The sequence below is a fragment of the Erithacus rubecula genome (genome assembly GCF_903797595.1).
Source record: "Erithacus rubecula genome assembly, chromosome: 6".
In the NCBI taxonomy this organism is placed as follows: Eukaryota; Metazoa; Chordata; class Aves; order Passeriformes; family Muscicapidae; genus Erithacus; species Erithacus rubecula.
The window spans coordinates 34072233-34086880 of NC_136688.1; the positions used below are offsets into that span (position 1 = coordinate 34072233).

Genomic DNA, 14648 nt, shown 5'->3' on the forward strand with positions numbered 1-14648 from the left:
CCTGGTTTGCACACTATTTTTTTGTCATTCCAAGGGTCTTGAGACAACTAAGAAAAAAAACTGCAGGCTTACACACACTCTTTTAAAAGTATTTCTAAAGATGAGCTAAGAAAATGGGCAAATGACCAGGGCCTTAACTAGGCTGTGGGAGCCACTGCCCAAGCTTGTGCTATGTACAATTCAGAGCAGTACTTGATCTTGAACCTCTCATAACCTACACAGACACTGTCCATCAGATTACTGTCCCGTGATCTTGCTTGGGCTCAAACACACAATGGAGTGATGACAGTTTACAGAGTAGAAATGTGTCAGCTGCCCAGCTGCATGCACCCTGGCCAGGCACAGCACAGAATCTGCTGGGACCTCTCAGAGAAAGAGATTTAAGCTACTCTACCCTCAAAGACTTAAACTGAAGCCCTACTGCCTTATGGGATACACATATTGCAACTTTCTACCATTCAGCCAACACACAGTAAGCTGGGAGGCCATGGGAATGTGACAGTGTGCCTGACAGCAGCATCAGATAAAGTCTGGAGTAACCAGAAGCAACCTAGGCAATCATCCTTGCTGCTAGAGTTAACAGCTCCTAAAGCAGAGTCTGTGTAATGGAATATGGACTCAATCTCCTCAGTCCTAAACATGAATACTTGGTTGTTTCTGGCAGAAATTTAAACAGTGATGCTGCATTGTATGTGCAAACAGAGCAAGACACTGCTCTTGCATTATGCTAGCAAAGCTATTGGTGCAACAACTCCAACAAAAAAGGGCTGACAGTGTTTAGGAAAAGGATAGCATATTAAGTTCCCAAAGTTGTTGTAACTGTAGATGTCTGCAGGTGGCCCTGCTTCACTATAATGCATCCTGGAAATAAGTTTAATGAATTGTTAGTTTCCCATCAAAATGCAAAAAGTACTGTCTGAAAATTAAATAAAGCATGCAACATACAGCTAACATCTCTTTTCTGCCTAAAAATGATTTAGCCATTGCCATTTCTATTTAGCTATTCTTGTCTGTACTGACAAATGGTTTCCTTTTTATTTGCCTTTTATGGATTACTTAAAAATTATCCATGGATACAGAATCTACCCTTAGAAATAACTGCAGAGAGGTATTACTGGAAATACAGGAATGTCCCTTATGTAAGGAAAACACGTACCTTAATTATAAATGTTTTTTTAGTATTTGGTATGGGGTATTTTTATTTTGAAAACTTGCAATGCTGTCTGCTTGAACTTAGAATTCTAAAATGTTCTATGACAATGACTTTGTGATCTAAGCAGTCTCATATTCCAATGATACTAGGTGTCTGTATCATACACATCAGACCTATGCAGATAAACATGACAATAGTTCACCTTTGCATGAAGTAAAACTGTATGTTGAAATGGATTGCTTTTTATTAGTGCAACAGATGCATGACAGTAACACAGAAATAAGGGGAACATATTACTGAGTGAGACTCCCAACAAGCAAAAGCAAAGAGAAAATTGCAGGTCAAACAGACCTGTGAAGGGGAGATGTTTTATAAGGTACAGACCCCTTAAAAGTATAGATCCCTTGCATCAAGGAAATTACAGCTGATATTACCTTAATTTATTTTAGGTTCCCTGACAATGAATAATCCCTACTTTTCCCTTACTATTCAGATAGTTCCAAAAAAATGAATAATGCTTCTTTTCTTAATTCACTTCTGAGGTACATTGCATAACTCAGTTCCTGTTTTCCTTCCCGAACTGTCATTTCAAAGCACTGATCTATTCTGTAACTTGCTTCAAATTACTACTTTAAGTTTATCAAACATTCCTTTTAAGAAAGGCATCTAAAAACCCAAACAATTGGTCCAGATCTGGTTATGCCACAGCCACATACACATTTTGTTTATTCATTTAAATTACCAGGCATTGTACCATTAAACCAGGGAAAGAATGCCTTGGAAAGTAAGTAAACAATAAATAAACAACTATTTTACTAGTGCTTAATGCACAAAGAGTTTCACATCATATTCATAGACCTGTAAGAATTAATTTTGCATAAGTTTTCAAATGCTGCTTCAACTTGACAATAAAGTTTCTCTAAATGTCTGAAGCATTCTCACTGCACTTCCAAATGCTCAACATTTCACCAGCATTCCCCATTCTAAATAAGAGAGAATAGTGACTATGTAGATTCCCCCTTGAGCCCTAGACACGATACATACAAATAAATACAAAGGAACATGAAGGTACACTCACTCCCCAGCTCACCTGATCATCCTGTTAGATTCATCGTGATCCAGATCAGCATCCTGCATTTCTCCGTTGTCACTATGGCATCCTGCCATTGACATCTCTGAATCATGAGCCATAGATTCTTCCATGTCATCTATAAAGCCACTGTTTCTTTCACTGTCATTGTCATCACTCCCTTCTTCCATGACCACATCAGACTCAGCTCCAGGACTAAGAAGGTCTGGAATAAAATTTCTCAAGTTATTATCTAAAAGCATGCAATACTCCAACAACATCCTGGCACATTTTACTCTTCCAAAAAACTCCAGTTCTCTTTAGAAGTCTAATGCCTGTAGTCTAGACAATATAAGTAGACACTTATAACGTGAACTTCATATTCCTTTGCACAGGAACAGTGTTTTCTGTGAAGCCTGCAGAAAGCAGCACCAAAATCAATACCACTGAAACAATGCTCCCTGTCATTAGAAAATAAATATTAAACAAGCACCAAAACCAAAGACTTAGGGTTTAACTGATTTGACTATTCAGCTTATATTTATATTATAGTAACCTTTCCAGTTTCCAAATTAGATACTCAAGATCAGAGTATGAAACAACTTTTTGTTGCACTGTTGCTTGTTAATGGATTTCCCTGGAATATGAAATCATTAGTCCAGTGAGAGGGTAAAGACAGCAGTCGTTTTTTTGGGATTTTGTAGTGTTTCAGAAATTTGAAGTAAGATTAAAATCACATGGAACACATCAAACAGTTTCTCCTAGCAACTTTTGCCTAATTGTGTGGAGAAAGGCTCTTGACAGCCAGTGTAGGCAACATAACATAAGAAAAAGCACATTGAATTGTCAGACAACAAAATGTTTAGAATTTAATGCACTTCACTGAAATTAGAAGTGCACATCTGAAAAGTTTGTTTTCATGTGCAGTAGTCTTAAGATATTTGGACATAAATGTGATTAAAAGATACATACTTCATCTCTAGCAGAACCAGTTATTCAGTCATGAATGACATTTCACAGTGCAAAGCTCTCTTTGCTATTCCTACAACACCTTAAAAATCTTTATTTTTAATAAATCTACAATCAGTTAAAAATATCTCCTTACATTTAGTATATAATGCATTTTCTAATGACACTATACTTGGAATTTCATTGCTTCAGCTCTTCTTTCACCTACTATTTTAGGGAAGATGCATCACACAGCAGATGGACAAAATGACAGATTCTATATTTTGTTTATTAAGTTTGAAAATAATGTGAACCAAATTACTGTGGAAATACAAATGACATACAAGATAAAATTGCCTTTGATAATCCCAGGGACTTTCTATCAATCATTCAGAGTTCTACAAGGATTCTATGTATATCATAGAACATTAAGAACATTATTTGGTGCATAAAAGACAAGCTCTATAAATTTTAAGATTGGAACCTTCAAGGAATATACTTGGGAGTAAGCCCAAAATACGTGTTCTCACCCCAAGTGACTGGACAAGCTTTCCTGAAACAAACTATCACTTCCCATTAGCCCAGCATCAGATTCATGTGTCAGGAGGAAAGTCCAAACAAAAGTAGCATGTTGCTTGTGAAGCAAAGGTGGGGAGGAGGCAGGGGGAGTGTGTTGGAGGGATGAAATACACCTGCCTCAGATGGAAAGAGGGAATTTGGAGGAATACTTCAGAAGCAAATGTAAATTTTGTTCACTTAGTTCAGTTGTGCAGAAATAAAGTTTATGTTCTTTCCTGTCTTTTCACAGCACTTCAGATCAATCACTCCTCTCTTAAACTGCATCTATGCAGGAAAAAGTTTATAATTTATAGAACAGATTTAGTTACTTTCTCTGACCGCAAATCTCAGGGAAAACTTTATACTCCCATCAATGGAATTAACATCTCATGGTGTACATTTCAGTTTTTGAAAACCAAACCACAAATTTCTATTGGCAACATTACTTGCACTCCTGAAGAAATCGTTGTGTTGTGGGATGATTAATGGTTAAGTAAGGTATAAATGGTGCAAGATTAACAAAAACAAAAAATAATAGTGACTCCAAGAGTCCAGCGAGAGGTGCATCAGACAGGACATTCAATAGGAAAACATCATCTACTTTCCAGAAAATCATGCACCTTGTCACATTTCAATGGAATACTTAAATTACTATTTCATAGTAATTTTCCTATTAAATATTATTTTATTAAACATAAAAACTTCATAGTGATACAGTAATGCTACTATGAGAAATACCGCAAAAAATATTAGTTAACATTCCTAATTTTGGAATTTCTTGGTACATCTTCAATAAAGTAGACCACTGATTTAATGAAAAAAGAATGCATCATAAGGTAATACTTTTATTAACCTCAGCAGCAGTTTAGGCTGACAACTTAACACAGTAATACGCATTAGAAACTGAGACTTCACCACACTTCTCATTCCCTTATCACACAGGAAAGTGACATTTTCAAGGCGATCAACAGCTCATCTACAACCACTCCTTTCCTCCTGCAGTACCGTCTGTCAAGCCTGCCCATACCCCCTTGTGCTTAACACAAAACCAGCAGCACACGCATGGGAAAACAGGCAGATAGTCAAGACTTGATTTGCTGCAACTGGTATGATTAGTTTTATGCCATCAATAAATGGTGGAATTTTTTTTCTGAAGGGCATTCCTAGTTCTTCTAGGTATGTTTTTCCTTCTCAGGAAGATTATCCATAAACACCTTTTTCAGAAAAAAAACCCCAGAAATAATGCAGAGGAAAGCCACTCCAAAGCAATGGAAAAATGTGTGTTTGTGCACTTCACAGCTTCACATTTCTCTTTAATTTAACTGATGGTTTAAACAATGACAGGAACAATTGTTAATGCAACTTACCTCCATTAATGGCAACTTCCCCCAGGCAGTTATTTGGCACTTTAGGAGCACAGCGTTTGTGACAGTTGAATCTACAGTCTGGTAAGTGAAAAAGGGATACAGCCAAATTATTTCTTTTCCTGGGATATAATTACATTTTTTCCTGCTATCCAGCCTATAGATGTTGAACTCTATCATTTCATGAATACAAGTCATATGTTCAGACAGTGTGCACTAGTCTGGCTCCATGCTACCTGTCAACAGAAGGACAGGATGAAGATGCTAGAACCAAATTTCTGAGGAGAAAAAATGCCTTTCCAAAAGTAGCTGGGTGGAGCAGCACTACAGCAGCCAAAGTGGTGCTCAACTCATCTAGGGGAGTGATGAGGAGACACAAGTGATTGGGTCCAAAGCCAGAGCTGCTTTTCCAGTGAAAGAAGCAGAATGGGTTGCAGTGTATCAGCTGCAGTTTAAGAGACTGACTACATAGGAAATACTGATGACTGAAAATTGAAACAGGAGAACCCTAGCCAACAATTTTAAGTGAGAAAATATTTGTTTTTTACATCTCAAGGCAACTTCTAGATAGCTTGCAACTGCAAGTTCTTTCAGTCCTTTCCCTATTTTTCAAATATTTTTTTTACTTCTTTCATATGTGTTAGTAGCACTTCATTAGATGTCATGGGAATTGTTTTTTTTGGCTTATGAGCACATTTGACTTAAACTATGAGCTGTAAATTACTAACACACCAGGAAAACCAAAGAGTCAGGAAGGAAAAAATATACTAAGGTTGCCTATATCCTTGTAATTATTTAAGATTGATCCAAAAATCAACTAGAGGTACAGCAGCAGTGCCAAACTACAGATAATTTTTTTTTTTTTTAATTAGCTTAACATTTGCTTAGGTCACCAGGATTCAAAATGAACTGAAACAGGCGATGCTTTGATAGATATTTTGCTTTAGTTAAATTGTATCAGAATCAAACCTTAAGTTAAATGAATGCAACTTGGAATTTTTTCAAAGAATAGTGATTATTTTATGATAGTTATTATTCATTGTAATAGAAGAAAGGTGATTTTAATCATCCATTAGCCAATGTTCCAAGCCCATAGCATGCACAATGCTTTGCATTTGCAGGCTAAGGCTGGCTAAGGTGAGCCAGCAATCTAGGCTATGATCCAAGGGGCCTGACTCATTCAGCAGCTACTAAGGTACACAATGCCATGAGACTTGAGAACACAGTAGTCACACTGAAAATGTAGGTTTAAATTCTCGTATAACCCCATCTTATTTTACTTCCATTACAACTTCCCCAAAACAATGAGCTGCTGAGGCTCAGGCATATGCTTCAATTCACATACAGGACACTGTAGATTGGAAACAATGAAGATAAGAATATAGTCCATTATGTTAACTATTCTGCTGTAAGCACAGGTTCACTTATGCCAAATACAATACCATTTACACCTGAATGAAAAATGTGAGCTACAGTACATACACTAAAGGGTAAGAATGAACAGCAGCCCAGTCAGCTCCTACAGAGCACCAATTACTGTAATTTTGACTGCAACTTAATCCAGTGTAATTGTACATGTGCCTACACATAGACAGTTTAGTGAGGAAATCATGAATAAGGCTACATAGTAACCGTTCAAACACTAATTTATTAATTTTATTATACTTAGCTTTTCTGCTCCTGAAGGACATTTACTCACCTTTGCACTGTAAACCCTGTCTAAAAAGCCCTTTGAGAAGCTTCTTGCAGTACTGGCAAACTGTTGGACGTGTATAGGAGTGGATGACAAAAGTATGAGGCACTTTAACCTTTGACAGTAAAATCTTGTCTAGTTGAATAGGTCGTCCAATGTAGGACTGTGAATTTGACCTCTTCTCTCTCCCAGTGTATGATTCTGATGGTGTCTTTTGCTGCAAAATATATAAAAAGGAGTTTTGTATTTGTTTTTAAAATAATATCACATTCATATATTCTCTCACTTCAATAACAGTCATACATCATAAAAAGTCACGTAAGGGTCTTTAAATACTAACAGAAGATGCATCATGCTTCTCTCAGATTGCTTTTGAAAAATTTGAATGGTACTGAACAACACCTTTCCCAACACTATCATGTACTTCACATTGTGACTGAAACAGGTTTTTATTAGAAAAAAAAATAATCAACATTTAAATGCTCATTAATACTTCTCAGAAAAACATTTTACATTCTAATAAGAAACATTTTTACCTCTTGCTTTCTGTTTTACATCAAAAGTAACTTTAAAGGCTGTATTTTTTGTATAAACATTAAGAAAATTATTATGTTATTCTATATGCATATAGGATAACAACAGAAAAACTATTAGTAATTTCTATCCCCTTTATTTATAATTTTTGCTATCACTAACCTTACCACATTTAGATTATGCACAATAGATCACAACAGGTATTTAAAGGTGTGTGTGTATATATACACAGACACCCCCTCCCTTTAAATACCTCTTTTACACATTTATATATCCATATATACATATATATATTTCTGGAAGAGTTACCTTACTTTCTCTACTAAATTAATTTAGATGTACATATAATAATTAACCCAGAAAACAATTCACCTAGAAAACTGCATTCTCCTAATACTTGCCCTTGAGAAACAACCAAACTACACCCACAATTAACATTGAAAGGAGAAAAAAAAGTGAGAAAATGCAGCTTGATTATTTAAAACTCAGCACCTTCTGACTATCATCTGACAACTGAAGGTTAGAAAACAAATCACTCAGAGTGAGCCTGCACTGTTCAAAAACTGTAGTAGCTGAAGCTTCAGGTAGACACTAGCTTTAAATATTGCTTAGATTAAAACACATAATGCTACAGAAATTCTGCCATCTGATTACTATTTCACAGTCAGCTAATACAGAAAAATACATTTTTGTATGCTTCTGTCTGAGACTTTGGGAGTTAAAAGGAATTGAAATGTCATTTTAATGGAAAAAGAACCTAAGTAATTAGTCCTAGGCTTTGCCTTCACAGTGTATTTGCCATGGGAGGAAAAAATGTCTTCCTTACAAAGTTCATATAGATTTCTTGTCATGAAGATAAATTCTTTGATTACACTGTAGAATTAGGTGTCTCTTCCAAGAGGCATATTCACTGTACTAATGCAGTCCTTCCAAATAAAGCAAAAACATGCAAAATACATTGTATGAGCCAGGTACACATGGTCACCACAAAGAAATTAGACTGAAAGAAGTATAAGTAAGCCTGTGTTTTCTTTATCACAAATAAAAGTGGAAAAAATCTGAGTACATACTCTAATATGGGTTTATGACTTCCTGAAGTTTTAATCTGCACGCTCTGAAATGCACTTATGCATATTAAAAACACCACACAATTAATTAGTCTCAATTTAAAATAAAATTAATTGAGTATTTCTTAACTACTAATAAAATTTGCCTAATATTCCTAAGTCCTGTGAAGTCAACATGAACCGGTCTGTAAAATAGAAGGCAGAAGATCATTAGCCAGATATTCTGGAAAACTGCATTGCTCAGCTAGTGTGAGCCACCTGGAAATTACAACCCTCAGTGTTTGTGAACAGAGCAAAGCTCACAAGGAGCAGTGACAAATAGAGATGCAGTTCTCTCTGTTTTATGCCTGTGCAGAATAGAAACAACTTTGGTCCAGACTGATGCTACTTCATAGTCCTAGTTGAGTGCCTTACAAGTTACAGCCTCAATCCTGCCCTATGACCAGAGATCTAGCCCTGAGTTTGCTCTTCAGTGCCCACAAGAAGAGTTTTACTTGTGGCATACTACGATTTAATGTAAACATTTTATTTTTGAAAAAAATAATTCCTACAGGGTTTGTCTTAATTCTAGTAACTGCTTGCAACACATTAGTCAAACACTTTGCTGTCTCTTTCTTGAATCTGGGCATTTGGTGGACATTTTGCATGTAGTGATGCTAGTGTCTTAAAATGAAGCTTAAATGAAAAGGAGTGAGAATATTTAAGGGAAAGAGTTCTAGTACTTGCTTTCATTATGTCACTATAGCAAAATAATCCTTCAGTTTACCATCCTTATCATTAGAGCTATTTCTTGACAATCTTACTCTTGTCTGCAGTAAAAGTGATCCAAATATTTCCCAATGCTGTCATCTGTCTTAGCATCCTGACTAATGTAATCTAAATTAAACCCTATTTTCTGTGATCACTCTCTGCCTTCATTTTCCAAATTATCACCCAACCCAAAATTATTTTGGCAACTGAATACTACAAAAAGCAAAGTCCAAATGACTTATACTTAGGTGACTTCATGCTTAAAGGATTTTATAAAGCTGGTTTGGCAGTTTTCCTCACCAAATGCCTTGCAGGTTTTAGAAACTTCAGTAGTGTTGCAGAAATGTACTGAGACTAATTTTGGGCAGCTATGACTAACAGAGAGAGACAGTCTTCCCTACAGCTTTGCTTCTGACCTAGATGTTTGATCAAATCTCAGGTGGGGTACAGTATAAGTGTGCTATATTTTTTCTCTAATTGATGGCAAAATTTTCAATTTTAATGTGCTGATGTATATTTCTGAGAAAAGGTCAGGTTGAACAAAAAATGAATTCTAGATGCCCTACATTGCGTTGATTGTTTCTGAGATAATTCCGAAACAGTTACTCATCATACCACCAGCTTTGATCAAATAGAGTTACCACTAATTAAGCTTCTGTCATGTTGTTTGGTAGGGTTCTTTTCTCCAAACTTATATTAGTCAATGCACAGTTATAATTTCTGAAATATTTACTGCAAGTCTCATTTCACGTGGCTGTCAAGTTGTGTTCCTAAACAGACAATTAGCTAAGTTTTTGTTAGTAATCCCTAAGTGTTCTCTACAGTTCAAGCAGTAATGGATATCAAACCAATTAAACTACTGTAAGATGTCAGTCTTCAAGTTCAATTTATGGAGAAAAGCATTTCAGCTTCTCTTTGCCATTCCAGAAGTGCTGGGCTGCTATGTGACAGCAGCCTGGCATGCCATGTAAGGCACCAGCAGTTCTCAACTTAGAGTTCTTTCAGGTCAAGAGGTAAAGCTGAGTTTCACCTTCTCCCATGCTGGAAAAGACATCAGAATTCATGGATCTGGTCTCACTCCTGCATGCCCAGGCCTGATTTGCCTGACTTCACTCCCTCCCTCTTCCAGTCAGAGGCAATGTGCCCCCTGGGTCCTGCTCAAAGGCAACAGGGGAAGGGAAGCTGGTGACAGATAACTCATGGCAGCAGCAACTGGAGCATCTTCCACACCCTCTGATGACTGACTGATTAGGAGGAGTACCTCCTCTCTCTTGTCAGATAAGCTTCTCCTTCCAATATCATCCAAAAGCCCTGTCAAGATCCCTCACCTCAGACTTTCAGCACTCCCAGCATCAGATAGATGCCACAATTTTAAGCCCCTGAAAACATAGGAAACCAGGAACTATCCTATTTTCACTGGAAAAGCAAAAATCTCCTCCACAAAGCACCTTCTCCTCAGCTGGCTTGCCTGGCTTGTTAGAAAGATAAATGAGTTTTTCCTGGTAGCCAGCCAGACTACTGACTCAGCAAGTCTGGAAACTTCCCAGGAAATGACTGCTTAACCAGATTACACCATGGAAACTAACAGCCTGCACAGTTCCAAGTACTAAACAGTTCTTTAGAACAATCATCCCAGCAAGATAATCTATACTTTAACAACTCAAGAGTATGATTTTCCAAATGACAACAAATACCAAGAAAACTGGACTGTCCAACTATGCCAGTGATACTGATCACATCCAGAGACTTCAATTATGCTTTAATCATGAGAATATATAATAGAATTTTGGGGGCGGGGGGAAGAAAAAAAAGAGATGTTTTTTTTAAAACTCTAAGAAGGAAGATGTGCCAATCTTTTCCCCAACATGGGGCATTCCTTGTGACTTTTAAGTGATGCCTTGCTTCTTGTTCAATTTCTTTGAATTTTTTAAATATACTGAAGCCCCTCATGTGAATTCTGATGAGCTTTGTTGAAAGCTATTAGAAGACACAACAATTTGTCTACATTAGCCAGAAGCATAAAATCATTGTACAGTTATTGCAGGAAGAAGACAGTCCCCCTAAGATAAAAATAGCTCAGCAGATCTTTCCTTTCTCTTCTACCCTGTCCAAATACACTGCAAAATGCAATTAAGAAACTGAAATAAATACTGACTCCCTATCAATAGATTCAGCTGTTCTTACTACCTCAATGAGTGTGGCCGTCTTGTAGCATTCACACCTATTCCTTCCAGGCACAGAAATCAAAGAAACTGTAGGGAGATGCTGAAGGGACTAACGGGAAGCAATAAAAGCTGACTGCTTGGACACAGAGGTGGCCTCTTGGGAACAGAGACAAGGACAGCCCTGCAACCCAGCTCCATGGGCTAGTCTAAAACATAGGAGACTGCTGTTTGCGTTATTTCTTTAAAAGGATTGTGACAGTCCCACTAAAAATGTCCCAGGGATTCTGACAAAACTTAATCAAAAGGCTTCATGTTCTGTCAGAGTCAGAAAGCAAAATTTCCATCTTGGTAATCATGGTTGTGGAAACATGCTCAAGTCAGTAACCTTCTCTCAAAAGAGAATGGGTTACACAACCTATACTCTCCTAAATATATGGTTTTGTTCAAAACTTACATAAAGAAATGCTAACCTTTTGAGGCTCAGTATCTAAGAAGTGTTGCAATATTATTCCTGTAGTTTACAGATGCATTTTTACAGAGATATTCAATCAGAAATAAAAGTATTCCTACAATTTTGAAATGTTTGTCTCAACAAAAGAATAAACTAATACAATCTAGGGTTTTTTATTTACTGGGACAACAGGCAAAAGTGATGTCTATTTTACAAAACCAAACAGCAGTAACTGCATGAAGTTTCATTTTTAGTGTTGAAGCAGAGTTTTTGAAACATGCATTTCCTTCCTATATTAAAGACAGAGGATAAAGCCCTAGTATGTTCATGCACCATTTCTTCACAGGAAGCTACTGTCAAGTGAGGTGCTAGATATCTATGTAACCACAGGAACTCTGTTTTTAATGCAATGCAAATGTTGACTTTCTTGTACAAATTAAACTATGTGACTGCAATTAAGTGAATTCAAAGAAACAAATCTTCAGTTAAATATACTGAAATACCACACTCAGACTGCAATCAACTGTGTTGTCTTTCAAGGCTTCTTGCACTCCTCTCTTTAAGTCAAGTGTATGATTTAATCCTACAAGCACCACAGTCAGATAGCTATGGTCTGAAAAACATTTCACTTTCACATGTGTAAACACATCAAAGAACTGACTGCAGTACAAGCTGTTAATATTAAACTATCCACAGCTGGCTATTATTATGTTTGCCATTCCTCTACTCAGACATCAATAGCAGCAGACACTGGTTTGAATGCTCTGTCTGTAACCTGCCTTATTTTGGAAACTGGCAATAGAAGATTACTGGGTTTCAGCAGGCATTGTGGGACTGTGCTGACTCCTCAGACCCAGGGAATTCCCAAAACAAAAGCCCTTTCTTTGTGGATTTGCTAGCACCACAGCCATAGTAAGACTTACACAGCACAAAGCCTTTTTTCCAGCATCTTATAGACACAATCATATTGGGGCAAACTAGGTCAGGAAAGCACTAATGTAGTTTGCATTGGTTACAACAAATTCACTTCTACAGCATTTAGTGCATGGCAGGTAGTACTGGGACTACTTTTTTATGGCATAGCAGTGTGTAAAGCAAGCCAGTCCAAATTTACCTTCAGCGTCCAAAAATGATTTAATATGGGGTTCAGCTGAACTTTGAATATCTTAGATATACAACACTTTAAGAAAAAGAGAACTACATTTGAAATACTTTTTGATTTTGACCTTTAGTATGCTTCACTGTTTTAAGTTATTGTAAAAAGGAAAAAAACCTAAAAAAACACATAAAATAATTGTTTATATTTTTAATTAACTCAAATTCCTATTTAAATATTCAACTTCCAGTGTCAGATTCACCGAGTTCTCAAATTTTAGTTCTGTTCAGTGCATGACCCAATATTCACCTGGTGGATCTGACACCAGATCAATGTTAACATTACTTAAGGATTGGTTTAATTACTCAAAGCCTATATTTCCCCTTCCATTATTTTTAAATAAACTCTGGATTTTGGAGCAAACTCCAAGAGTTCTATCCAAAACAGCACAAAGATTTTTTACTAAACATATGGGCACACTGAAAGTAAGTTTCCATTCAGACAGAGCGGAATGTGCAATGTGTATCTGGAGCATGGAAAGATAACTTGAGGGTGACAAGAACAAAACAGAATGGTATTAATTCACTGCCTTCAAAAGAAAATATTAACTTTGCCTTTGAGGATCTTAGGTCTAATGAACTCTACTTCAGCCATTAAAAGGACTTGTAATTAGAAGTTGTTTAAGGTACCAAGATGCTCTCAGCTGCAACACCCCAGCTTTTCTTTATTCTCTCCCTCAAGGGCCTTTTTTTCCCAGTTCAGTGAGCTGGGGAGGCACACAAGATTTTATAGAGACTGGAACTGGGAAAAGGAGAATGCATCTTCTGTAGGAGTGTGGAAAACAAAGGCTTGTTAGAGTGACTATTTCTGAGTCACTGGAAACAAGGACTCCTTATTTCAGTGGGCTAAGACAAAAGGGCATCTGTATTAAGTGTTGGATGTGAGGGGAGAAACAGAAAATGGCCACCTACAACTTAAGACAATTCCCTCCCAGAGCATCTAGTGTCCTAGTTCTGCAGAATCACTCTTCTATATATAGCTAAAAAGCCTCAAGCCAGCTCTGCTTATAACAAATCTACAGAGGCAAGCAACACCTGGTGCTTTGTATTCTGTCAGTGACACATAAATAGTCATTTCAACCAAAACTATTTACATTTTAAATTTTAAATTATTTAGCAAAAGAACTGTAATTCCTGATTCTTCATCAAAAAGCAAAGCTAGTATGTAACATTCCACTTACCTATGCCCCATGAGAGACATCATTCCTATTTTAAAAGCAAAGCTCAGCTAGACTTTTTCAGAGAGAAATCACTTCAAGTATGTTTATAAAATGACCTGATTCATTACTTCTAGAAAACAAATAAAACTTCCCAAAATAATGGAAACATATATTAAAAAATAGAAATGCAATTGTACTGTGTCATATAAATGTATTTTGAAGCAAAACCATAGATAGCTAAGACATTTTCTTTTCACAAGAGAAATACAATTTTGCTTTTCCTCCAAATACCATTTTTTCCCATGCCTGCCTTTAACCCCTGCTACTTCAGGGTAACTCATCCATCATCCAGATTAGTGGATTCATCATTTATCAGACACCACTGTATTTAGAATATAATTATCTTAGATATTACAAAAACTGTGGTTTATGGATATTGTGTGGAGCTGGAATTCGGGGGCACACAGTAAGAATGTGTGTGTTTTAGGAAGAAATAGAAACCTTATCCCTGGAAGTGTTCAATGGGGCTTTGAGCAATTGGTCTAGTGGGAGATTACCCTAATTATTGTAGGGAGTTGGAA

At 36.7% G+C, this 14648-nt stretch overlaps 1 protein-coding gene across 2 annotated transcripts in view; it reads right to left on the reverse strand.

Annotated features, from left to right (window-relative positions):
• PRKD1 (protein kinase D1) overlaps positions 1-14648 on the reverse strand; it is a 114361-nt gene that overhangs the window by 22074 nt on the left and 77639 nt on the right. For both annotated transcript variants that reach the window (XM_079308691.1, XM_079308690.1), the window contains 3 exons: positions 6792-7002; positions 5096-5173; positions 2244-2448 (listed from right to left, as the gene is read on the reverse strand). In XM_079308691.1, the coding sequence (XP_079164817.1) occupies positions 2244-2448; positions 5096-5173; positions 6792-7002 (494 nt within the window). The remainder of the gene's footprint in view (positions 1-2243; positions 2449-5095; positions 5174-6791; positions 7003-14648) is intronic.